Source organism: Manis javanica, chromosome 1 (assembly GCF_040802235.1).
Source record: "Manis javanica isolate MJ-LG chromosome 1, MJ_LKY, whole genome shotgun sequence".
NCBI lineage: Eukaryota > Metazoa > Chordata > Mammalia > Pholidota > Manidae > Manis > Manis javanica.
The window spans coordinates 22,527,107-22,552,573 of NC_133156.1; the positions used below are offsets into that span (position 1 = coordinate 22,527,107).

Sequence of the window (25,467 nt, forward strand, 5' to 3'; positions counted from 1 at the left end):
CTGCACGTACAGTCAGTCACCTGTATGCGGAAGCCAGTCAGCTGTGTACAAACCCAGCCAGGGTTTAAGTCCTTCAGCTTCTTTCAAATGCAAAAGCCCATCTATTCTTTTTTTAATTGAAGTATAATTGATATACAATCTTATTCAAGTATACAACAAGTGGTTCACCAGTTACTCACATTATTCAATCCTCACGCCCACTAGTGCAGTTACTATCTGCCAACATAGGAGGACGTTCCAGAACCACTGGATGTTCTCATGCTGCCCTACCATCCCCATGACCAGCCTACATTATGATTGAGAATCTGTGGGTCCCTTCATCTCCCTCACCCTCCGCACCCACCCACCCCAACGCCTCCTCCATGGTAACCCTCAGTCCCTTCTCAGTGTCAATGAGTTGACTGCTGTTTTGCTCATTCTGTTTTTCTTTGAAAAACCCATATATTCTTAAAGAGTAAATTGTCAATCATAAGGAAAGCTGCAAAGAATAATAAACTGATGCCTTCATATGAGCTTAAAAATAGAACAATGAATCTTTTCAAAACATTTGGAGCCTTCCAGGATTTTTCCTTGATGACTTAGGTGAGTGTGAGGACAGATGCATAAACTCCTCACTCGCTATGAGTATGTACCGAGTTCATAGGGTTTGTGTAATTCTTTACAAGGTGATTATTGTGTTCGCAGCAGCCACACGGGTAGAGTCCCGGGTGATGTGAGAGCATTACAAGGTGACAGAGTCCCTCTGGGCATTCACCTACCTGCCCTATCCTTCCTTCGGAAGCGTATCTACAAAGGGCCTTTCATCACCATGATTTTCTCAGTAAAAACATCATTTAACTTGTCATTTTCTTCAATTCATGTCATTACTCCTTCAAGGAGTAACAGTATACCCACTTCTCCTTTCTGAGGAGCTGGATTCCCAGCTGAAGAGAGCAGATGAGTTTCTAAAGAAGTCAAGTCGTTTTTCCTATAGGAGCTTCCAGGGTGGGTATGGAGCCCGGCATGTCTACCCAAGGATTCACTACCCCCTTAAGTCCCAGCAATAGTGGCTCACACTGAGCACCCCCTTCAGAGGGCCCTGCATTTCCTCACACACACACAATCAATGTAGAGACAGCTGTTATTTGCACATGTTCCCTTAGTTCACACACTTCCTGCGTTATTCCCAATCTACTGAAACAGTTCTCTAGCTTGGGCAAAAGGTACTTCAGTTCCTTTTGGAAAAAGGAAGGACATAAAATAAACCTGATGCAGATCTGCACTAGGAATTAACATACAATAAAATTACCAAGTCACTATACTGGTGAACCTATTTGTTCATTTATTTTTCCTATGAAAATAGAAACTCATCATCATGGAGAAAATCTGGGAGATTTTGTCAACATTTTGTTTTTTGATGAAAGAAACAATATGCTGTTCTAAGACCTGTAAGACAGATGAACATTACAAGTCCCTTGTGACACCATTTCTCAGAGATAACTTGTGAAACACACTGGAATAATATAAAACAAAATATTATCACTAACAATGCTTTTTTCTGTTAACAAATCATGTATCATTCCACATAGGTACATGATTATCAACTTCATTTTGTCTTTAAGTGACTACACAGGATGTACTGTAATGGTCTTTTATTGACAATTTTAATATTTTTTCCAGTTTTCCTTACAAAATACTGCATTTAATGTATTGTACTTTTGTATATCTATAGCAGTATTTTGATAAAATAAAGTCTTAGGTATAGAATTGTTAAACCGGACAATATGTCCATTTAGAACTTGATATACTGCCAAATTGACTTTTTAAAATATTTTGTCTATGAACATTCACAATATAATGAAGCAGTTAGGCTGCAGCTTAGATTATTTATTTCAATCAAAGCCGAGAAGAAATTAGACCAAAGACACACACATTTTAAATTATTTTGTCCATCTTTCTATCCTTTTTTTACATTCAACTGTCCATATATCTACCAGCATAACTGTTTTTTTTTTTGAGAGGGCATCTCTCATATTTATTGATCAAATGGTTGTTAACAACAATAAAATTCTGTATAGGGGAGTCAATGCTCAATGCACAACCATTAATCCATCTCAAGCCTAATTCTCGTCTGTCTCCAATCTTCTGAAGCATAACGAACAAGTTCTTACATGGTGAACAAGTTCTTAGATGGTGAACAGTGCAAGGGCAGTCATCACAGAAACTTTCAGTTTTGATCACGCATTATGAACTATAAACAATCCGGTCAAATATGAATATTTGTTTGATTTTTATACTTGATTTATATGTGGATCCCACATTTCTCCCTTTATTATTATTATTATGTTTATTTTTAATAAAATGCTGAAGTGGTAGGTAGATGGAAGATAAAGGTAGAAAACATAGTTTAGTGTTGTAAGAGAGCAATTGTAGATAATCAGGTGTGTGCCTGTAGACTATGTGCTAATCCAAGCTGGACAAGGGCATTAAAACATCCCCGGATGCAGAAGATTTCTCTCAAAACAGAGGGGGTGAGGTTCTAAGCCTCACCACTGTTGATCCCCAATTTCTCACTTGATGGCCCCCCTGCGACTGTGCCTGTCTTAGGTTGTTCCTCCCTTGAGGAATCTTACCCGTCTCTGGCTAACCAGTCATCTTCCGGAGCCATACAGGGAAATGTAAAGTTGGTAAGTGAGAGAGAAGCCATATTGTTTGAAAAGGTTAGCTTTTTACTTCATAACTGTTTTTTTAATACTTGATTATTTTTTTAAAAATTCACAGCAAAATTGAGAGGAAGGTACAGAGATTTCTCATCTGCCCTCTGCCCCCAGCCCCACATACAGCCGTCCCCATTAGGAACATCCCACACAAGAGTGGCATGATTGTCACAACTGATGAACCTACAACTGGCACATCTTTACCCCCGAAGTCCATAGTTTACCTAAGGGTTGTAAATTCTGTGGATTCTGACAAATGGATAATGGCACATACCCACCATCATAGTATCATACAGACTATTTCCACTGCCCTAAAAATCCTCCATGCTCCAGACCTGTCCATCTTTGCCTCGCCACTTAACCCCTGGCACCACTGACCCCGTCCGTTCACCGTGTCCTGAGTTTTGCTTTTTCTAGAATGCCATTTGGTGGGAATCACACAGAATGCAGCCTTTTCCAGTTGCCTTCAATTGCTTAGGAATATGCATTAAGTTTCCCCCATGATGACTACACATCAAGAAAAACTATGGTGCAGTATCAGGAAGGAAATTTAAATTATCTACAATTCCACCAAACAGTGGTAACTACTGCTCATACTCTGATCATTTTGCTTCGGTCTCTCCCTTGTACACATGACCACAGGAAACTAGACTAGCAGTGCTGTCAGCACTTTGCGGCTCTCCTTTTAAATTTAACATTGTCATATTATCACTTCCCATGTCAGTGAGTGTTCTTTGAAAACATAACTTTAATGGCTTCATAATATTCCACTGGAAGGCTATATAAGATTTCTTCTAACTAGTTCCTGACATTTCTAAGACAGTTATGTTTTCATTACTATAAAAATGAGAATATACTTAGAAATAATCTTTGTTTTTATGAGCATTTTCTTTGGACAGTTTCCTAGAAGTGGAATTATTGATATAAAGATATCAATACTTCTAAAGCTCTAGTAACATATCATCAATACTTTTTCTAGTTTATGCCAATTTATGTCCCCTCTATCAGTGTACAAGAGAGCTTAAAAAATTCTAGGCAACATGTAAATTCTAAAATCAGTATACTTAGGCAAAAATAGAATTTAAGATTTGTTTAACATTTTAAAATGTTTATTAGCCTTTGTATATTTCCTTTTCTGACTTTTCTGCCATCTACAGAATTTTAGTGTTTTTCTGATTAATTATATATGCTTGCCATAGATTGAGGATGTTACCCTTCCTCTGTTATATTTTAGGCAACTATTTGTTAATTTCATTCAAGTTGTAAATAGCCTCTTTTATACTGAGACATTTTGAATTTTATGTGGTTGAGTATTATATTTTCCTTTGAAATTTCTATTTTTAAGCTTACACTGTTCCTAATAGAAAAAGTTTATAAATATCCACTCTTATTTACCTGTAGTTTTTTGTCTTTCTTTCTTTAGGTTTTACTCTGTACATTTAGAGCTGCTTCAAGCTCCAGGAATTTATTTTGGTATAAAACATGAGGTGAGGATTAAAATCGATCTTTTTCTTAAAAAGCAAACAACTGCTTCAGCACCATTTCTTTAACAACTTCTCCACGTTCTTCCATATAATTGGGTCTGTCTGGGAGTCACACACTCCGCTGTACTGACCCGCTACTCTGTTTTTGTGGCAAAAAGAAAATGATTTCATTACTGTGGATACAAAATATGTGTTAACATAGAAGCTACGTGTCTCCTGATTTATCTTCTTAAAAATGTAGGTAGATGATCATTATAATCATCTTTTTATATTATAAAAAAAAATCACATGAAGAGTTTTGATTGGAATCGCACTGAACATCTGAATTCAGAAAGAACTGACATTTAAAAGTCTTTCATGTATATTAGTAAGTTTTTATAATTTTCTTCAACTAAGTTCCACATCCACCTTGAGAGCATTTTTAGATTTTTGTCGAGGCGAACTTCGGCGCACGGGGCTGTGAAGCCCGGGTAGGCAGCGGGCTCGAGGGCCGCCTGCGGACGGGGCGCCGGGAAGCGCCGCGACGGGCCCGACGGGGGGACCGGCTGCCGGGAGGAACCGGGACTCCGCGCCGCCGCAGCTCCGGAGGCCGAGGGGGCGCCCCAGCCGGCGCCGTGGAGGCGGAGGCAGAGGCTGCGGGCCTCCGGGGCAGGAGGGGCGCCTGCGGGGACCAACGGGGCGGCGCCCGCGCCCGTCGGAGAGCGCGGCCCCGCGCGAGCCCCCATCGGGGCGCAGCCGGCCCCGGAGGCCGCCTCGGCTCTGCGGTGGGCGGGGGCGCGGTGGGCCTCCTGCACACCCGGCCCCGGGCTCTCCGTGCCGAGCGGGGCTCCGGGCGCACGGCTCGCGGACCCAGGACCCGGCGGCCCGGCGGCAGCCGCCCCCGGCCGCACACCCCGGTCCGCCCCCGCCCTCCCGCCCTCGCCGTCGCGTCCCGGGGCCGCGTCCCACTCCGGCTCCGCGTGAGAACTTCCCTGCGGTCCGCACCCGCCGCGCGCCCGGATTTGCCGGCGCGCCGAGCTCGGCCCCTGCGCACCCGGCGGGGCTCCGCGGAATCCAGCCGCCAGCGCGCCGACGTCACGGAGAAAGTACAGGAACCGGTCTGCAGCAGCTCCGCGTTCGGCCGAGCGTTTGCAGAGGATCTCTGATTTCTTACAGTATGGCACTACTTTAGGGGACAGAATTCAGTCTAAAATTGGTCTATCAGCTAATTTTTTGTCATGTCTGTCATATGTAAATTAATGTAATGCTTGATGAGTCCAATTTTTAAGAAGAAAACTGAATTAAAGTCTATGTTTTTCTTCCCTGTCCTCTCAGAAAAAATACACCTCAGACCAAACAGTAAAGTCATGCAAAACATACGGGAGCTCCTGCTCAGGCCAAAAGCGACGAAGACGAGGGCGCAATGAGGCTACCTGCCCGACGGCCCAGCGCGCGCTCAGCAGGTGTGCGCGCTCAGCAGGTGTGCGCGCTCGGCAGGTGTGCGCGCTCAGCAGGTGTGCGCGCTCAGGCGCGTCCGCACGGCGCTGGGGAGAGGAGAGGTGCGCGTGGGTGTCATGAACACAGGTGCTAAGTTTTGGTTGGAAATAGCGGTGTCTTTGTCTGCATCGGCCTCCTTAAAGAGAAACCGATCTAAAGCTGAAATTTTGTGGGGAGGCCCAATGTTGGTAAACTTAACATTTTACATTTCCACGTGAAATCCATTTCTGCATCTGCTTTAGAAATGACAGAATATTCTCAAATATATCAGTATCTCAGTTATTTATATGAAAGTTACTGACTTTTTCATTGTGGTAAAAAGCTGTAACATTAAATTTATCTTATTCATTTTTAAGTGTCCAGTTCAGTAGTGTTAAATATGTTCATATTGGTGGGCAAAATATCTCTAAAAACCTTCTCACCTTAGAAAACTGAAACTCTATACCCACTGAACACTAACTTTCCCCAATATTCCCCATCCTTGGTAACCATCTTTCTATGTTTTGCTTCTATGATTTGGACTACTTTAGACATTTTGTGTGAATGGAATCATACGGTATTTGTCCTTTTATGATTGGTCTATTTCACTTAGTGTAATGACCTTGAGATTCAAAGATATTGTAGAATGTGGCTGGATTTCCTTCTTTTTTAAGACTGACAACATTCTATTATATATGTACATGTACATACACACACACACACACACACACACACACACACACACACACACACCACATTCTCTATCTATTCATGTATCAATGGCCATTAAGGTTTTTTTTGCTATTGTGAATAATGCTGCAGTGAATATGGGTGTGCAACTTTCTCTTCCAGATCTTGCTTTGAATTCTCCTTTCTCCTGGGTATATACTCATAAGTGAACTGCTGGATCACATGGTAATTTTATCTTTGATTTTTTTACGGAACCTCCATATATTAAAATCAATCGCCCTTTTATACAGGAAGTTTCCTTAAAAAATTAAGAATAAAATTCAGTGTTAGAAAAGTACTACCTTTAAACTGCCTTCTTTTTTTTTATGCAGCTTGTGATCCACAGTGAATCACTTTTCGCTTTGGCTGCCAGGAGTCCAGAGTCAAGCGCGAGCCTCCCTGCCTCCCTCGGCCCCCTGAGGCTCCCTGGTCGCCAAGACCACAGGTGGGTGATTCAGGAGACAGAGGCCGTGATGGGAGGGCTGCTGGCCGCAGAGGCTGCCTGTGCCCCCCATCCCTGTACCACAGACCCAGGGCCTCCCCCGTGGCTGCATTTCCTCCACGGGCAATCCGGTCTCCTTTCTCGGCCAGCCGGTCTCCTGCGACAACACGCCTTCTGCTTTGGCCTCCCGGGGCCTGTGTGCGGCCACCGCAGCCCTCCAGGCTCTGTGACAGGACCTCTCGGCTTCACCTTCCACCCACTGGCTTGCCTCCTAGGATTTCCAGGTTCAGCTGCAGGGCAAGAAGCTGGCCAGCCTACACCTCTTTTCTCACTAGGCCCCTGGCTGGTCTTTGGACGAGTATGCATTCTCAGTTTAATGAATTAATGCTAAAATAAAACAAGGTCATGAGATAAAACATGACTTCCTGCATCTTCTCACCAGGGGCTGCAGAAGGCAGTTCTTACACCAAAGAGGAGGCTGAACATAGGCAGACGCTGCGTATGATGTATCTGGCCCATCGTTACGTGGCCATGACCTGTAACACACACAAACATTCTTACGTGCCTTATAGCTATGTCCACATTTTACTGCACACACACACAAATAGGTTCCCTGGCCTTGATTCTAATTATTATTTTCACTTTTATTTTATATATTATATATTTTATATTATTACATATCCTTGCAAACTTCCACAGAAACTTACTGAAATCAGACAGAACATAATAAACAGAAAATCCACAGTCACAGGCAAAACAAAGTTAACTGCACATTTTACCGGCATTAACCCTACTTTGGAGGCCATTTTTAAATGATGACACTGCAGTATTTCAAAATTATTGAGAAAGTTAGGATTTTGAAAAGAAATTTCAGGAAAGCAATGACCTCTGTTCAAATATCTAAATGGAGGGAAACACCTTCATTTCCTGATCCCCTTGTAGCCAGGAAAAGGTTGCGACCCCCACTCTTCCCATAGTTTCTAGCTGTCCTTCCTGCCACGAAAGGAGGTCACGGGTGCAGGGCAAGGGCCAAGGGGTCTGTGTCTCACCCGGGGCGCTCACGGCCTCTTCCTGCCAGTGTGTCTTGCTCTCTCTTTATACTCACTCTCAATGTGTATATTGTTATTTTTTGCTTCTATACAAGATCATAACACTCAAATCTCTTAAGGAATGATGCCGTAAAGACCCTCACAGAGTCTCAAGCCATCACGATGGCTGCCTTCAGACTTCAGGGACCCGCGGCTGGGGTGTGCACCTCTCAGTAGTCTTTCCATTCAAACCAGCGATTCTCGGGGTCTCTTGGAAACTACTGAGGACCACATGGCTTGTATCTGTTGACATTTATCATATTGCTAATTAAAACTGAGAAATTTTTAAAGTATTAATTAAAATAATAATAAATTCATCACTTGTTAATATAAATAACACTGTATGAAAATATCTGTATTTTACAAAACAAGAATTTAAGTGGAAAGAATGCACTGTTTTCCATTATTGCAAATGTCATTCATAGAAGACAGTTCGGTCTTATCTGCTTCTGCATTCAATCCATACGTTTGTTAGAAAATGAGAGGAAAAGGCAAGTGACACCTTAGTATCACTATGAAAATAGCATTGACCTCACAGACCACAGTTTGAGAACCATGGATTTAGTTACTGACCTGACTTTTGGTTCTGGCTAATCTTCACTTCAGATTCTGCCAATCTGCCTGCAGATTCCAAAGAATTATTCTTGTTTGTTTATAAATTATGAAAAGAGGCCTCACTGGCTACCAAACAGTGGAACCTTCTCTCTGCCCAAGAGCTGGGAGGCAGGCGTCTTTTCCCCTTTCTGTCACATGCTAATGACCCTGACCTTTTCTGACCACACGTATTTTAAGAAGTGGGGGCAAGAAATGCTTTGGCGGCAAACCCTCAGCCTCAGCTCCAAGACTTTGTAAGAAATCCCTGGCCATGTTTCTAAGGAGACTGATACGTGTCACAACACAAGGACACAAGAGGAACAAGAGGAAAGATAGCGGATTTGTGTCACCACAGCAGTCGTTGAGCCTCTCCAAAGTTAACATGTCACCTACAAAGAAACAAATTCAGGTTTATAAACCCTTCCTGTAAGCTCCTGTCCAAATTCAGGTGTCCACACCGAACACACAGAAGGCCAATTCCAGGTCCTCCCGCGCATGAGCCACGCTGGCTGCCTCCCCGCAGGCTTGCCGGGGCTGCTTCGCCGTTTCCCTGCTGTCACCTCTCTTTACGCCGACGGTGACACAGTGACATCACGATCTCCCAGCGGCGGACACGCGCAACCAGATGCAGCTGGTTTTTCTGCAGGTCTCCCAGAGGGATGGAAGGGTGGGGGGTAAAAGGAAACACACACCACACACACGTTTCAATGCCACCGCTCCCAAGACGGCCTCTGGCAAATTTTGCACTTTCAGGACAAATGCTCATTGAACGAGTGGGGGGATATCCTGCTCAAGGCCAAATCCCGATGCCAGAGCACTATGAATTATACGAAGGAAGTCACTAAAGTAATCTGTGCCCTTCGTGGGTGGTGAAAGAGGCTGCATATTTCAAATACCATGTATACACAATAAAAAAATCTGCTGTAATATTAAACAGCAAATTACATGAGAGATCAATTTACATAAAGTCTAGTTACTCATACTTGTTTTTTAAGTAAAAAAAGACATAAAACTTTGGACAGTTATTCTGAACAAAAAGCTGCTTGCTGAAATTGAAAACTGCTTATAGCTGATGTCACAAAATTTCACCTGAGAGCCAAGGCTGGCAACCTCTGTTCTACTTATAAAAGCAACTGGTGAAAGAAGTTTGGACCTTTGGTCACTAAGTTTTGGACTTCCTGGAATTTCTGAGTTTGTGAGTGGTCTGCGAGATCATCTGGCACAATGACTCATTCTTTAGAGGAGCTGAAGTCCGGAGATAAGAAGGGACTTGTCCAAGGTCACAGTCTTAGTTGCATAGCCAGGCTTGAAATGTGGGTTTGTCTCTTGATTTTTTAATTTAATCTACTAATCTTTGGCTCATACAAACAAACCTCAAAGAGCCTCTTAAAAAAAAAAGATACCAAAATGCAGGTGGGCATCTCAATGGATTTCTATGAGCAACAGAAAACAGTGCAGATTCTAGATCATTCTGCTTCTCAGAGAACGCAGGTGCTGTTACAGCAGGGCGGACAAGCACGCAGGACCACCCCTGCCTCCGTCTCATCCCTGCTGCCCACGTCCGACACCTGGGGGAGGCCTGACCGGCATGCCAAGGACACTGGCCGGTCAGGACAGATGCAGACATCAGCTGACAGGTTCTGGCTGCATGGTGCCTGGCAGTTACTCTCCCCCTCTCACCTCCTTCCTACTGGTCACCGGACCCTCCCCTCTCCTCCTGAGCCCCGGCCCCTTCCTATGCATTTCCAGTCACACTACATCAGTCCTTGACAGAGGCCTGCACCCCGCCACTATCTAACCTTTCTACCATTCTGGAGCTTTTACTGCAACAATCCATGCATCCCGGACTTCCCAGGACACACATGAGATCAGCCTTCAGAGAACAGAGATTTTTATCATTTTTGGGCCTTGTTTAAAAAGTCTGCAATGATTACGCAAGATTTTAATAAAACTTTTGATGTGTTACAGTTTTGATGAGGAAAATATATATATTTATAAAGATGAGCATACACACATCTCTGTGACTATCCTACAGCCTGCCTCTATTCAATAGGGATTGTGAAAGCTAGTTTAAGTCAATTCCTTTGTTTCTGTGTGGACATTTCCTCACCAGTTTATTACCCCCTTTGAATACCTTAGAAAGTCTCGCAGGGGTCGGGCTGGGTGGGTGTGCAGAATCTTCCCTGCTGGGGCCCCAGGCCCTTTCATAATGCTGACTACTCACCCCGAGTCAGGCCTTTCACAACCAAACCCCGGCCACCCTGACACCTCAGCCCCCATCAATCCACCCCTCAAGCTGTTCGTTTCTCCCCAAACATTTCTTGTCCTGTCTTACCTCCACGTTTCTTCCCCACATTTCCTCTGTGCCATTCAGTCTGCCTTTAACTACATCTACCTTCCTACCTTTAGCTCATCAAACTCTTGCCCGTCTTCTAAACCCGGCCACATCCCGTCTCCGCAGAGCTGACCCGGACCCTTATCTCTCTCGCTCTTCTGACCTCGCTGCCTCGCCAACAAAGGTGACCCCTCGGTGCTGGACCGCTACTTTTCCTGTTACTAACATTTTTTTTACTTTGTACTTGTTTCTTAACTTCATTTTCATTTTCCCCCAATTGAATCATAAGCTTTTGGAGACCAGGGGCCACATGTCAGACTGGAGCTTAATCTTGTGTACACAGAGGATATTTCAGTAGTTGTTGGCCGGCTAGAATGCATGAGGCATTACGGTAGAAAATCTGAAGTCCTATGTCAGCATGAGGAGCAGTTAGTTCGATCTGACCGACTTCCTTCAAGATTAAAACAGAACACACTTCTGAAAACTCAAGACAAATTAAACTACTGGTAACTTTGTCCCCCTACAGAAGGTAATTCCATTGTGAAAAACATTTTGAGCAGCAATGGAATTATACAAATAAACCGCCTCAGAATTTAAGCAGGTACTAACTTCAACCAGCTGCATTAGATAATAATAGTGTTTATAATTTGGTCAACAGCTTATTTGACAAATCTTTTGAGTCCCTAATTTGTACCAGGAAACAAACTACGCTCCGTTGGGAGACGAATAAGAGACTGACTAAATGCTCGCTCACACTTGAGTGGAGGACAGACGGAAAAACTTCACAGAGCAAGTTAAGTAAGCCGCACGATGTGCCCAACCTGGGGAGCGCTGCGTGTGACTGTCTCAGCTGGAAGGGCTCAGAAACCACCTGCTACAAAAAGATCACGGACATTTGAATGAGCATTGAGAGCTGGCTGTGATTCTGTGGACCGAGATGGCAGAGGGGCTTCTGGGCTATGAGACCAGGAACAACACAATGTATAGACATGAAAACACACCCTCGTCCCAGTCTAACCTCTGTCAGTGGTCTGACCTGCTACTTCACAGGAGAATAAAAGGCCCTTCCTCTCTCACACCTCAACATTGCCCCTGCTCCCACAGCTAACTTCTTCAGAGTCCCGGACTCGCGTGCTGCGTGTCCCCTATCACATCTTGCCCCACCACTCACCTGCCTTCTTTGGTGGCCAGATTTTCAGAGAATGGTCTATATCTGTTTCTCTAGTTTACCACCCAGTTACATAAAGTTAACTGCCTCTTAAATCTTTTATTCAGTAAAATAAAGAGAAATAAGGATTTACTTTCTGATTTCCTCCCTTCTGTTTTAAAATAAGCTAACTAGTAATTCCTTTTAAACTGATTTGCTGCATTCAGGGAACAGAGAAGATATACTCTCTGAATAGGATTTCTCATGCCCAACTGTTAAGCAGCCAAGATTCTGTACAGGCATTTGCAGTAAAGACCCTATTACTGTAGTGATCAGTAAGAATTCTAACCCTTCCCCATGCTCTTCTCTCGCGTACCCCCACCCCCTAGCTCAGAGCTCCTCAGAACGCTTCAGATGAGGGAGGCCCGTGAGGCACCCTCCCACGTAAGCCGGGTCCTCGGTTCCTCAGAAGATCGGTGCAGGGCAAGGCTGGAGGCCTCCACGCCGGACCGACACACCCAGAGAGCACCCCGACCCAGGCCTCGACTTATGTTCCGGCGCTCTGGCAGCCTCATCTGCTGACAGAGTAGCAGCCAAGATGGTCTCTTTTCTCATATATAATAAATAGCCAGAGCCCTCCCTGACATCCTCTGCTCTCCTGTCCTGCCTTCAAAGCCAAAGTCATCAGCACCCAGTAACCACCCACGTTGATTTTTAAAATGCAAAGGATCACCCATGGGTTACATACGCGTCACTTTTTCACGGACAGTGTTATCTGTACTATTCCATGAACTGTTGGAAGATTTATGGATCTCAGCTCTTTTCAGTTCCCCTTATAATGAACACTTCACTTCACTGAACAATCCAATTATCTCCTTTTGTCTTTAAAAAATAAATTTATCCCTCACCCATCCCACTTTTAAAAAGTGACCCTCCTTGAAGAAGACAAAGGTCTGTACTGGGAATTTCTTCTGTCCTAAGGAACAGTTTGCAGACCCACCAAATGCACTGGACATTATAGAAATTCCATAAATACTTGTCAACAGGCTGATTTATATTTAACAATATTGTTAACATTTCCACAAAGGTCATCGAACTAATGTTTGGAGTAAAGATCAAATGAAGAATTTCACTCCTACCTCTTTCAACCAGTTGTGGGGGTCAAGACTTCAAATGGAGATACACGGTCCATGTCTAAATTTTTACAAGTTAAATAAACCAAGTAAAGCTATTAAATTACAGCCTCTTCCTTTAATTTTGACAAATACGCCCTCAACCACCTGAAGGCACAGGTACATATTTGGAATTTCTAGACTCCTTTCAGTCCCACCCCACTGCGGTGACATGGACAGGCCAGCCCACAGCCTTCTCCTCCAATCGCCCAGCCCTAGGTGGGCACAACCCCGGGGGGCCCTCGGATCCTCCGTCCTGTGGGGAGTGCGGCCAGAGCGGGGTCCTCTAGCTCACAGGTCCCAAAGCAGGGCCCCTCTTGCCCAGGACTAAAGGCAATACTGGATAATCGACCTAAGTGGAGAATTTACCAGATTAGTCTTGTTACTAGTTAACAGTAGTTGGAAATAAATATGTAAAAAGGTGATTAAGTAAGTAGTAGAACCTGAAATCCCAAACTCTCATCATTTCAGTTCTCCCAAGACCTATTTTCAAAAGGGTGTGATATTTACCTGGATCTACCCTAAAGTGAATGTAGATTCTGTGCTTTCTTCACAAATTCACACAACTTACAGAACTCTCTCTATTCACATGTTAGAGGGCGTTAAGAAGACAACAAGGAGCAGAAGAAAGAAAGGGAAGAGAAAGATACTGAGCATCGCGACCAGACACGCAGGCCCACGTGCGGGGAAGCCCGTGACCCCACAGCTGACCGTCTGATCGAAGCCGCCCGAGCCCAGCCGCTCCCACTGACCCCGTCACGCTGTTCTCGCCGCGGTTCAGGCCACAGGGCCTGGGGTAAGTCGGGCTGAGTCTTGCAGCACTTCAGCTGCCAGCTCCGTACACCTCACCACGCTCCGTGACACTGCGTTTTCCACTTGACTTAACAAGCAAATTAAGTTGTTAAATTGAAAAAGATGAATAAATAATTCTCATCACAATACACATATACATAACTCCACAGGAAGGGAAGTATTTCAACTGGAAATCTTATTTATGTGTACTTACTGAGATTGTACCATTGTCTAGACCTACGGACAGTCTTCTTGTTTCCGGATTAAAAGACATGCATGAACATGGAGCTGAAAGAAATGAACATGTTGATGAAATTAACAAAACGATGAATCTCATTGACTCACGAGTGACTTAGCTAAAAAGTGTGTGGCTACTTTTTCCCCCCACTATTTCCTGAAAGACAGTTCATTTAACTCCCACTTGGCAAAAAATAAAAACAGTAAATTTACAACCAACTGCTAGTTTTTCAGTTATCCTTCAATGACTCTAATAAAAAAGATACTCTCAAACTGGACAAGTTCCAAGGGGCCTGGTCTCAGCTGCTGCGTCAGTACCTAGTCTGAATCTGTTTGACTAGGTTCACAATGTTTTGTAATGTATAATCCTTCTGTTAAAAATCTCTCTTCACTCAAACCCCATCTTTAATAGAAACAGCCTATCTTTTCCGAACAAGGGAAACGGAAGACCTTATAACTGCTCCCTACCCCCATACACACACCAGCACAGATATCTATTTTTGATTCAGAAACGAGTTGGGGCATATGGACTAACAGAAGTCTGTACTCTCAGCATTCAAGGAATATGCTGGAAGCTGCTGAAAGCCTGAAGATTTGTCTCAACCTAAAAGAACCAGACTGACACAGGGCCAGGTTCTGAGGGAAAGAAATCAGGTGAGTCCCCGCAGTCCTGGGCAGGGCTCCGTGGTCCCGAAGACTGACAACCAGCTGAACCTCAGTGATCTAAGCGTGCTCAGAAACCACGTGTGGCCAAGAAGTCAGCTGACAGCCACTCCTGGTCCTGGCCTCCTCTGCCTGTGCCCACCCCTCACAGAGGGGCCTTGTGGCAGTTCATCCTATTCTGAAAGCGTTGTCCTGGACGCCAGCGTGCTCTCCACTCATCCTCGTGGTGGCCCTGCCAGTCACAAACTACCATCGTCATAATCACAGTCAGCATCAAATGTTTTTATTCCTCCTTTTCAGTTACGATTAGATCTTACCCAGGGTCACACAGGGAGAAAAAGCTGGAGAAGGTTCAACGACACAATTCAAACATGCAGTCCAATTTTTAAAAACCCAACTTAAATTATCTTAAAACTATAAAAGAATGCAAGTTCTACTAACAGAGCCACTCACTCCACAAACACATCCCTCAGTAACATTTTTCTCCTTCTGTATAAAAAGGCTGTGAATTTTAAAAAACCTAAAAACCTTCTAAATTACATAGTGTTTACTTTTCTCTAATTTTCAATCATGATATATTCAGAAAACAAAAACATACAAAAAATAATTTTCCTCCCAAACTTCCACCTGTACAGCAGAATATCCTCTTCCAGGTTAGCCACAAATTAAACTAGATTCCCAGAAGTCCACTGCTGAAGACAGTGGTCCAGCAATATTGAACGCATGGCCCTAGAAAGTTAGTCGCCCAGCCCCATGTCCTATAAACTATGTGGGCACAATTTCTCCACAGATTCTAAGTTGCCAGTTTTCAGAATCCTACAACATGTGCAGAATAAAAAAATCTAATGATTTCATGGAAAACTACCACACTAGCTGAAAATAGCAAAAGAAAAATAATATTGTGATTACAGTTACGTAAAGTACACAGACACATAAAAATATACATGGGAAAACTACAGTTCATGTGCTTGAGCAACAAGATGACTTCTGTAATACTGTCTCTCATCTTATTATCTTGCTAATCCTGTTAAAATACTCTAAGTATCTAATGGCTTATTAAGATACAAGGCTGAGCATGCGACGCAAACCTGGACTGGAGCCCAGGCTCACAGACTAACTGGGAAAGGCCACACTGCTCGGCCGCCTGCCCGCACACAGGACTGTTTCCTGCAGGACTCCCTCCAAAGTTTGCATCTGGGCACGCAGAGAACGCCCACTGACCTTCTAATGTGATTTAACAGACTACTTTGCAACACTGCACAGTCTACCCTTATAGCTAAAGTGCTATTTCTTATTCCTGGGTTTTTTTCCCATTTACTAAATTTCTTGTTATTCTTTCAACAAAAATTTAGAATACACCGTGTTCCAGGCATGTGATACAATGATATATACGCTATCACACCTGTCATCAGGGGATGTATATAGACTGTGGCCCCAACTAGGTGTAGGAACTCTTAGGATTCATTCCCAAAGTTGCCACCATAGTTCAAATTACTTTACGTTTACGGGAAGAACCACTGGAATTCAACAGGAAAAGGCCTTTCCTATAAAGGACCACACACAAAAGGCACTTTAACAGAAATGCCATTGTTCTAGGATCCACGTGCTGGAATCCGCGGTGGGAGTTAGAGCGCAGCGGCTCCCAGGTACCCGCGGACGCACGACCAGCCCTTCAAGGAGGCGCTGCGGTAAAACCACCGGGCACACCAGTGTGTGCACGTCCGCGTGTCTGTGTGCCTGCATGCGCGTGCATCTGCGCGTCTGCATGTCTGCGCATGCGTGCGTGAAGAAGTCGGTAGGTGTGCCTCGGATGCTCCTCAACCACCTGCCAGCTGTGACCCTCCCATGGGCACAGCCCTGGGCTGGCTTTCTGGACCGCGGCGGGGCTAAGGTGGCAGGAAGAGGATTGAAAAGAATACTGGTGCCCCTATTTGTTGTTAGAGCCAATGTCTTTCCTTTGGGGAGCTGGGGGAAAGAGGCAGATTGACAGAAATCCTTCTGGTTTCAGCCCACCAGAAATTAACCAAAAAGCAACCCCTGAAACCCTATGCTATGGCCCACACAAAGTGGGCTCCTACCCATGCAAGCAAAGGCCAAAGGGCAAAACTGGTCTGGAGGAAGGTAGGAAGACACAGTATATTACTGATAAATTCTGGCCAATGCTTTACCAAGCAGTAAGGAATTCTTGGTAGGAAGAATTACGGAGGGAACAAACAAAATATGACATTAACGCGGTGCCTGTAGGTCAGGCTGCAGAACGTGATGTTTCACAGATAAGAATTCAGCTTTCAGCACTACATAACTAAGAATTCATAAGCCAATGAAATAATTGCTCTATCTGATGGCTGAAAGCTGAGGTTAGGGAAGAACTAGCCAAGAGACTTCTTTTCTCCCACCTGGAAATTGCTTTCTCTTAAGCCTGAGTGAAGCGACAGGCCAGAATAGAGAGTCCAGTTCAGCCTCCCTACTGACTTCCTCTATCAAAACTGCATCCTGGAACTCTAGATGAAATGAATGCAGCATGATAGAAAACCTGAAGATACATTTCAGTCCCCCGTGAGAGAGGATAAGCACATGGAGTAAGCTCTGAGGGTGACCCCGTTTGCGGGGGCCTCTCCGTGCACGGTGCTATGATGTCCGCAGTGTGCCCGGGACAGCTCCCACACAAACCAAACCGAAACTCGAGGCCTTGCCCCTAGGCTTGTTATGTTGTATCACTAGCTTCCTACCTCCCCCCAATGTTTTTATTAAAATCTAAGAAAAAAAATGACCACTGTCTCTTGATAAAATAACACAAGAGACATTTTCCATGTTATCTGATTAAGGTTTGCCATCTCTCTTTTCTGTCTCAGACTGAGGACAGCCAAAAGCAGTGTATTTGGGAAAATCTTAGGAAGCAAGATAATAAAAGATATGAACAAGATAGAAAATAAATTTGCACAAGTTTATATGGGTAATAGGAAGTAACATTCTCTTATATTAGTATCAGAACTTTAGACCTTGATGGCCTGTCAAAATCTTATCTTTAAAATTAAACACATACATAACATTTAGTGAGATTTCTGTAGTTTCAGGCCAGGTGTTCAGCCTAAAGTTCAGGGAAAACTAAAATAGAGAGAAGCAATATTCATGACGCATGTGACTCAACAGGGGAAAAGCTCAAGGGATGTGAGCCCTGGACAAGGGGAGCCCAGGAGACCCACATCAGTGTGATGACTGACTAGACCAGAGGGAAGCCAGCTACTTGTATTTCTAAGACTTTTATCTCACAGGTGGTCTCAAAAAGCAATATTGCTCTTGCTGTAAAAAAAATGTAGCTGAGAGGAGGCATTCTCAACATACTTCTATTTAGGGGAAAGCTTCCTAATTTCTGTTATTGTACCTAAAAGTTTTCCATCTCATGACTAATTTATTTTCTGCCTTTTGCCGATCAGCTGAACTTTGCTCAAACACAAGTGTCAGTGAAGGTCAAGGAGTGGATTTCAACCACACCGACAGCTCTACAATGGCAGTATTTGACAGGAGACACCAATCCTCATGAGATGTTCTGGTGGTAACTTTAAAACTAAATAAACAACAGCACTTCCGTGAATAAGGTTTCAGGTGTTAAAGACACCCTGGTGAAGCTGGAAGACAGAAGCCACAATCGGAGGGCCTTCAATGAGCTCCCAACTGCCACAAAGCAAAGATTTGATTCATGGGCACTATTCACTCAGCCCTGTTTGACACAGATAATATGTATTAAGTTTACAATACTCAACCGTGCTTAACTTTATTAAGGACACTAATAGTTAGTGCTCCAATTACCTAGTATTAAAAAGCATTTTCCATTTAAGTCAAATATTTTTTGCACTCTACTAAAACTAACCATTTGTTTTCTCCTTGTTTAGTCTGAGTCCCACCAGCAAAACCACAGTGAATTAATGTCACTCTCTCCTGCACACAAGTTTTAAGTTATCAGTTTAAGATCTAAGGACAGTGAATTTCAAAATACCCTGTCATACAAACACCAAACAAGAGTATGCTAAATAAATGCTGTAAACACTCAGATGAATTAATATCTGTTATCTTTAGTTCGGATAATCTGTTTTCTCCTTCATTTCTGTTAAAAATAGAAACTTTCTTGGGCAACTTTTCTTCTTAGTAAATACAGAATTAAAAGACCAGACTACATTATTATTTATGAAAATGTAAATAGTAAAAACAGTAAGTTGCTTTTATCTATGGTTTCAGAATATAAAGCACACCAAGAAGAAACCGATGGAGGAGCATCGTACTTGGCAACTAGGAGCTAAGGAGCGTCCTGATGTGAGCCATGAAGTTAAAGAACAAGGGAGCATTTCCCGATCCATACTTAGCCCCAGTTTGCCAGAAAACTCCTCCAACAGAATGACAGATGTTGCCTAAAAGTCACCAATCACTAATAAAAACAGAACTGTCAAATTCATTATTTTAAATACCTTTCTGCCACACATCTGCCCACATCCCACAACTCCCATAAACCCAGAAGACGGGACCCCACACCCAAGAACCAGCTCCACCCAGTCTTCAATTACTGAAAGTCCTCCTTTGACCCCACCAAGGAGAAAATTAACACCTGCAATTTACATACAAGACAACTCATTTTCACCCCAGATATAAAGCATATTAATATAGAACATATTAATATAAAACTTATTAATCATTTAAGTTTTCTAAGTCCTCAGTTCCAAGTTGCCTGCTGCTGTTAATGGGGTCCTGGCGACCAGGCAAAGGGAACCCGCCCGGCCACAGCTTGGAATCAGCCCTCTGCCACTGATCCTCCAGGTTAAATACACACTGCTGGGCACCAAGCCCTGAGAGCCCTCTACACACTTACTTGCTGTGGCCCATAACCAAGACTATTTGCAAATTTTAGATCAAAGAAAATGGACAGTTTGTCCGTCAGCCTGCAGAGTGAGGAAAATGTGAAGGACTTGCCCCAAGTGACCCAACAAATTGGTAGCAAACATGAAAATTAAATTATTGTTTCCCACCCAGGCACAGGTTCTAACCTACAAGCTTTTTTGAAAATTTGTATCTTAAACAACGCATATTTTTGGATGAATCCAATGTAAACTAAGACTGTTCAAACCTCACCCCCTATTGTCTTAACTAAGATGATTCATTTAATGTGTTCCCTACCTCCTTTCACAAAGAATTTGTAAGGGCTTAAAAGGCAGACACGATAAAACCAAACAATAGAAATATGCAAAAAGTTATGACTAAGGACAATATTTATAAGAATGGAAAGAAAATAGAATAAAGATCTGCTGGGAAACTAACAGAAACCACGTTTCACATTATCCATAAGGATCATGTACCAGGTCCTTGGAGCAGTTCCTCCCAACAGCTCAAGACACGGTTTACCTCCTGATACAAACGGAAACTTATACTTGAACAGCCACTGGAGTGAACGAAGGGGTTGCCTGGGCCCAGATGACCGGCTCCCCCGTGCCCAGCTTAGGGGATCTTCCCGTGTGCTGACATACAGGTTGGGAAGTTCTGCCTTAGAGAAAGCAAAGGGTTTCTGACCCTTGTATCTAAAAAATATTCCCCTTTAATGCTTCTCCAAAGGGCATTGAGCATTATGATAGACCGTTACTTACAAACAGCCTAAAGCATTTCCTCTGAGTCCTCGGAGGATAAACATTAAATAATCATCACACGCTGTGGGCACCAGGAATGGAGGTGTTTCTGTACAGGACTGACACAAAGTGGGACAGCTCCAAACGCAGACGAACGTGACTACAGACCCTGTGTGCTGCTGGCCGTGAGCGGCCTTTCTCTCGGCCAGGGACGCGGGCAGTTCAAAATTTTGTTTTTCAGCAAGGACTAGAGTTTCTATACTTGAAAAGTTAGCGGAGGAGATGGTAAAGGGGCCCATCCGCATGTGAACGCTGGTGGGGGGTCCCAACCACGACTGCCCCCTGGGCACATGCCATCCCACAGGCCAAGGCAGAGAGCTGGAGATGACATTACCTGGTCCTTTCATTGCTCTGTTAGGTGTGCCTTTTATTGGAAATTATCTTTGAAAAACTGTCGTGTTTTTCTTTGGGGACAAATTCATAAACACTTAGGAGTAAAGTAGATTCCATCTACTGCTATGGCAGCAGGGGATCCACAGAGGTCTTCCAACTGCCCGACACACCCCCATCCTGAGGCTCTGGCCCTCCCAGCCTCCACTACTCTCCATACCCTAGGGGGAAGGTCAGCAAAAAAGGCCCAGACGTGATAGCAATACTTCAGTTGAGTGAGAAGAATCTCCAGCGCCCGCCCCCCTGCTCCATGCCTGAGGGCTCTCTCCCCACTCCCCTGTCTGACTCCATGAGCAGAACCCAGCTGGCAAAGCGAATCTGAAATAACCCAACCACGCAAGTAGGAAGGCCTGTGCCTCTCATGCTGGTTCCCCCCTTCTGCGGTGAGACGCCAACGGAGCCCGGAACAACTCATAGCACTTATGGCTACAACTGAAATCTCAACTCTGTGCCCCCAGGAAGGCCCCTTTCAGGTTTCCAAGGTCGGGCGTGTCTCAGTTGGGTGGGTTGTAACTTGACCTTGTCACAGGCAGTTAAGCAGCTGTTGAATGAACCGTCCAAAGAAATCAGGGAAAACAGTAAAGAATATTTGATAAGGAAACTAGAAAACTAGTCATCAATCACCCCAAATTCTCTACCAACGGCGGTGCCTTGAGGTGGGCTTTCCTCAGGGAGTGCCCTGGCCACACGCCCGGGACACCGCCTCCCCGCCGGACAGGAGTCGCCCGCCGCACCTCACACTGGGTACTCAGCCCGGGGCACTGTTTGGTGCGGCACAAACGTTTAAGACGTCTTGAATGAACCATCCACAGAAATTCCAGAAAGCAGGATAAACTTTCCACCCTGCTTTCTTCCTTACGTGCCCTCACTCTCTGCAGGCTATTTTCAGCTCCACACCAAAGGGACACAGCTCAGTTCTGTCTCTAAAGATTAGGGATCCGGTAGAAGCTGGACAGACAGGGTTTGGGGGGCGGATACCAGGGCTGGGCCGAGACAGACACCTGAAGTCACAGGTAGCAGAAACCCACCGGCGGCCACGGGCGCGCACACCGTCAAGGGCGGGGTCGTCTCCTGGACTCAGAGGCAGAGGCCCGGCCAGGCCGCGGGGGATCAGGAGGGGGAGGAGGGGACCCCTCGGCCGCCACCTTCCTGTTTCTCTCGGTCCCGAGCCAGGCGGCCCTTCCTGCCTGCCTCGTGACCCCCTTTCAGAGGACGGGCTTTCTCGGTTTCTCTGTGCCCACAAATGCCCCACAGCTGTCAGGTTTGCATGCTTGCAGCTCAAGGGAGCAGCCTAGGCTGAGACGAGCATTTCCTACCCCAAATTCTAAGTTCCTAGGAAAATCAGACTGGGTCAGGAGCCAAGAGCCTTAACCGACAATTCCGCCTTCTGCCGGCTCCCTCCTGGAGGGCAGGCGCTGCTCTGAAGAGGCAGGGTCTGCGGACACCTCCAGAACACTGGCCCTGGCGCTGAGCATGAGGTGTCAGCCCCTCGCCTTCCTCCGTCGCCATCCCCCTGCGTCCACACAGCCTTACGCACTCTGCCATTCAGCTATTTCAGGCATGCTAACTGGCGTATTTCCTTATGCAGTTAAGATGCTGTCTCTTTCAAGTTAAACAAAAAACTCCTGCTCAGAGATCAGTTACTGGGTCATGTGACTGCGTAAGATTCTCAGGAACATAAAAGCCAAATTCTGACCAATGGTGAAGAACATAATACCCTTCTGTTCTTTCTCCTTCCCACGGTAGTGAAACAATACAACAAAAATTACAGAAATAATCTCGGTATGAGCCCACTCATGTGCACATCCTGGCGCCAAGCTCAGGAGCTGGAATACAGTGGGTGCACAGTAAACTCTGATGGACTAGAACGTGTACTCATGTCTGTGTTTACAAATCAACAGCATATATGCATGAGGCTTTTACATGGGTTCACATGAATGTGTACATGCAAGCAGAGCAGCATACACAGGCTGTAATGCAAAAAGACAATCTTCTCAAACTTTGAAGTGTATTCAAATCAATTAGGGATCTTATTAAAATGTAGATTCTGATTCAGTAGATCCAGCATGGAACCCAATCTACGCATTTCTAGAAAGTTCTCAGGTGACCCTGATGCTGCCGGTCCACACACCACATTTTAATAGCAAAGTAATGCCTTTTTGAGTCAGTACAGAAGAACGCCATAGGCAAAAATGCGCCAATAATTAAAAGGGTCCTCTTCTGAAAGATCACATCCAGTCATTCGAAAAATACATGAGAATGTGTACTAATCCTTATTTTCAGATTCAAGTCTTCAGTAAGTGCTCACTGAGCACCTATGCAGGTGCAGGGGCGACAGCAGCCTTGGTCATTCTTGCCAACAGCTTAACAAATGACGAAATGCAACTAGAGGCTTCTCTGTATTCTCAGTGACGTTCAAATGAAAAACACAGAGACGACACCAAATGTGTAGGCGTGTGTCTGAGGAAGGGGTGAGGAGCGCCTGCTTAGGACCCTGGGTCTTCCTGAGGTTCCTATTAATGCTCATCTCAAGAAGCCACCACGGTCCCTTGCCGGCCATCCCAAGCCCTCGTCAATCTGCCCAGGCCTGCCTCCCCTTTGTCTTCACAGTTATGGGAATGTCAACTTCAGCTTGCTGGACCACATGCCTTCCCCATCTCTTCTCCTCAGATACCATGTCAAGTCTGATGAAGACGTAAGACCGTAGATGAGACTGGTTATACCACTCGAAAACCAGGGGGGAAAGCCCACCAGGGATCCCCTGCCCTTCCATTTGCCAAAGTCCTCAACCCTGCTGGGCTTAAAAAGATAGTTCACCCAAGGGCCTCTGCTGTATAACGGAGTCTGCTGGTGGTACGCAGGCAAGGGGTGAATGGTGCTCAGAGTCATAAGGAGTCTCTTCTGTACTAATGTCAGGGTGAAGATCCGATTTAGCTTCATGGTTATCATCTATCCACTACAGAATTTTAAAGACATGCAAAATCTCAGAAAATCACAGGAAAGCATCAGTTACATCCTTAACAATTCATTTGTTCATAAACAGGCAAAAATGTATAAGCTGTTATAGTATTCGTTTGCCAGAGGCATACATGTCATCACAGTTGTGATTTAGCATGGATTTATTCTGCTTGTACGTCGTGGCACATACTTCTCAAACCGGGGTACTTGTACCAAGGGAGGTGTGCACTGAGCAAGCCAGAAGGAACATGAGCCCAGGGAGAAACTGGAGGGTTTTCCTGGGGTGTCCATTTTAATTAAGATTTGAAAGAAGGGGAGTAAGGGAAATATTTAATAATGTAAGTGATCATGAATTTAAATAATTATTTTACACTAAAATATTTGGAACAGGATAACCAAGCTTCACTGATTTTAATGATAAAGCACTAGACTAAAAAGAAGCTTCCTTTTCTGGGGACTCACTCTTCTCTCCCTGCAGGGGAACTTCTTCCAGCCCAAGAGTCTAAAGAACAGTCATATCTTTTTAAAAAGTTTATTGTAAGGATCTTCTGTTTATCAGCACAAAGACATATTTCTCACAAAAGATCTTGGGGCAATGGGATTTCCTCCGAAGAACATTTCAATCCTAAGCAAATCCCTTGAAAGCTGAATGCCCAATTTTGAATAAAGTGTCTTGAATTTGAATAAATAATTTAAAAATATTGAAAGAACAATTCACAAATGTAATCACTGGACAAAATTTTGAATTATTTAAAGAAGTATTTTGCAAAAAAGTTAAACAGAAAGTCAGAAAAGAGGGAGGCTGCTGTGATCAGAAAGTCTGTGTGCTGTAGTTCTTCTCAATTCATTTTATTCAGAAACTATCAATATCGGCAATTTCAGAACAATTTTCTTATTTCACATACTGAGAGCTAAAATGATTTAATATTTACTTTCCATTATAATGATAATCCCAACCCTGAGGCATCTCTACTCAAGAAGAAAATACAGAGAAAGTAATCTGGAAAGGAAAGGGGGTTGAGGTCCACGTCTGTACAGGACAGAGAGATACTCACAAGGCATCATGTGGCATATGCTTGGCCAGTACTGTCCGCTGTGCCTCTTTAACCAAACTCGAACGGTCCTGCAGCAGAAGAACATGTGTAGGTCACTGTTGGGAGCAAACCTGTGGGCCTTTAGGCAGACTCGGTCACAAAAGCCTTAAGACAACAGCAACGTTTGAGTAAAGTCTTTCCTGTAAAGTCAGCAACAATGAATCCATCCACGCGTTAGAAACAAGTTTTCCCCTATTACCAAGAAACGCATTTAGTGAACTCCTAGGTTAGAGCTTGTGGTTAGGCTACCTCGCAACATGTGCTTTTTCTGTCCTTTGTTAAGCAAGAAGCACCCTCTGCCCCAGGGGAAAGCCCCTCCCTTAAAACCTCCCACCCAAGGGCCCCGCTTCTCTTCCGGGTCCTCCGTTCCCGCCGGCGCCAACCAAGACCCAATCACCCTCTACACCTCCCCGCCGGCGCCACCTAAGGTCCAATTATCTCCTGACCCACTCCTTCCTTGTTAACCTGTATAAATTGAGCCTGCGAACAATAAACTGTGCCAGCTTGATCAGACATCCTGTCTTG

The 25,467-nt window shown here is 44.5% G+C and overlaps 1 protein-coding gene and 1 long non-coding RNA gene across 14 annotated transcripts in view; one reads left to right on the forward strand and one right to left on the reverse strand.

Annotated features, from left to right (window-relative positions):
- Positions 1-25,467, reverse strand: part of WDFY2 (WD repeat and FYVE domain containing 2) — a 103,262-nt gene that overhangs the window by 32,631 nt on the left and 45,164 nt on the right. For 8 of the 13 annotated variants that reach the window (XR_012128477.1, XR_012128442.1, XR_012128440.1 and 5 more), the window contains exons 2-3: positions 24,904-24,971; positions 14,149-14,222 (exon numbers count right to left, since the gene is read on the reverse strand). The exons of 1 other annotated variant lie outside the window; for it this stretch is intronic. Coding sequence is in view for 9 of the 12 variants with exons in the window: in XM_037011687.2 (XP_036867582.1) it covers positions 14,149-14,222; positions 24,904-24,971 (142 nt within the window). In the remaining 3 variants the exon portion in view is untranslated. Of the gene's footprint in view, positions 1-7,245; positions 7,343-14,148; positions 14,223-24,903; positions 24,972-25,467 lie in introns of all 13 variants that reach the window. 4 more of the 13 variants (XM_073230072.1, XM_073230074.1, XM_073230076.1 and 1 more) reach the window with 3 other exon arrangements.
- LOC108405457 (uncharacterized) lies at positions 4,731-7,640 on the forward strand. The gene is made up of 5 exons (XR_012128483.1): positions 4,731-5,334; positions 5,495-5,622; positions 5,657-5,718; positions 6,488-6,550; positions 6,697-7,640. It is a non-coding gene; the product is annotated as an uncharacterized lncRNA (long non-coding RNA).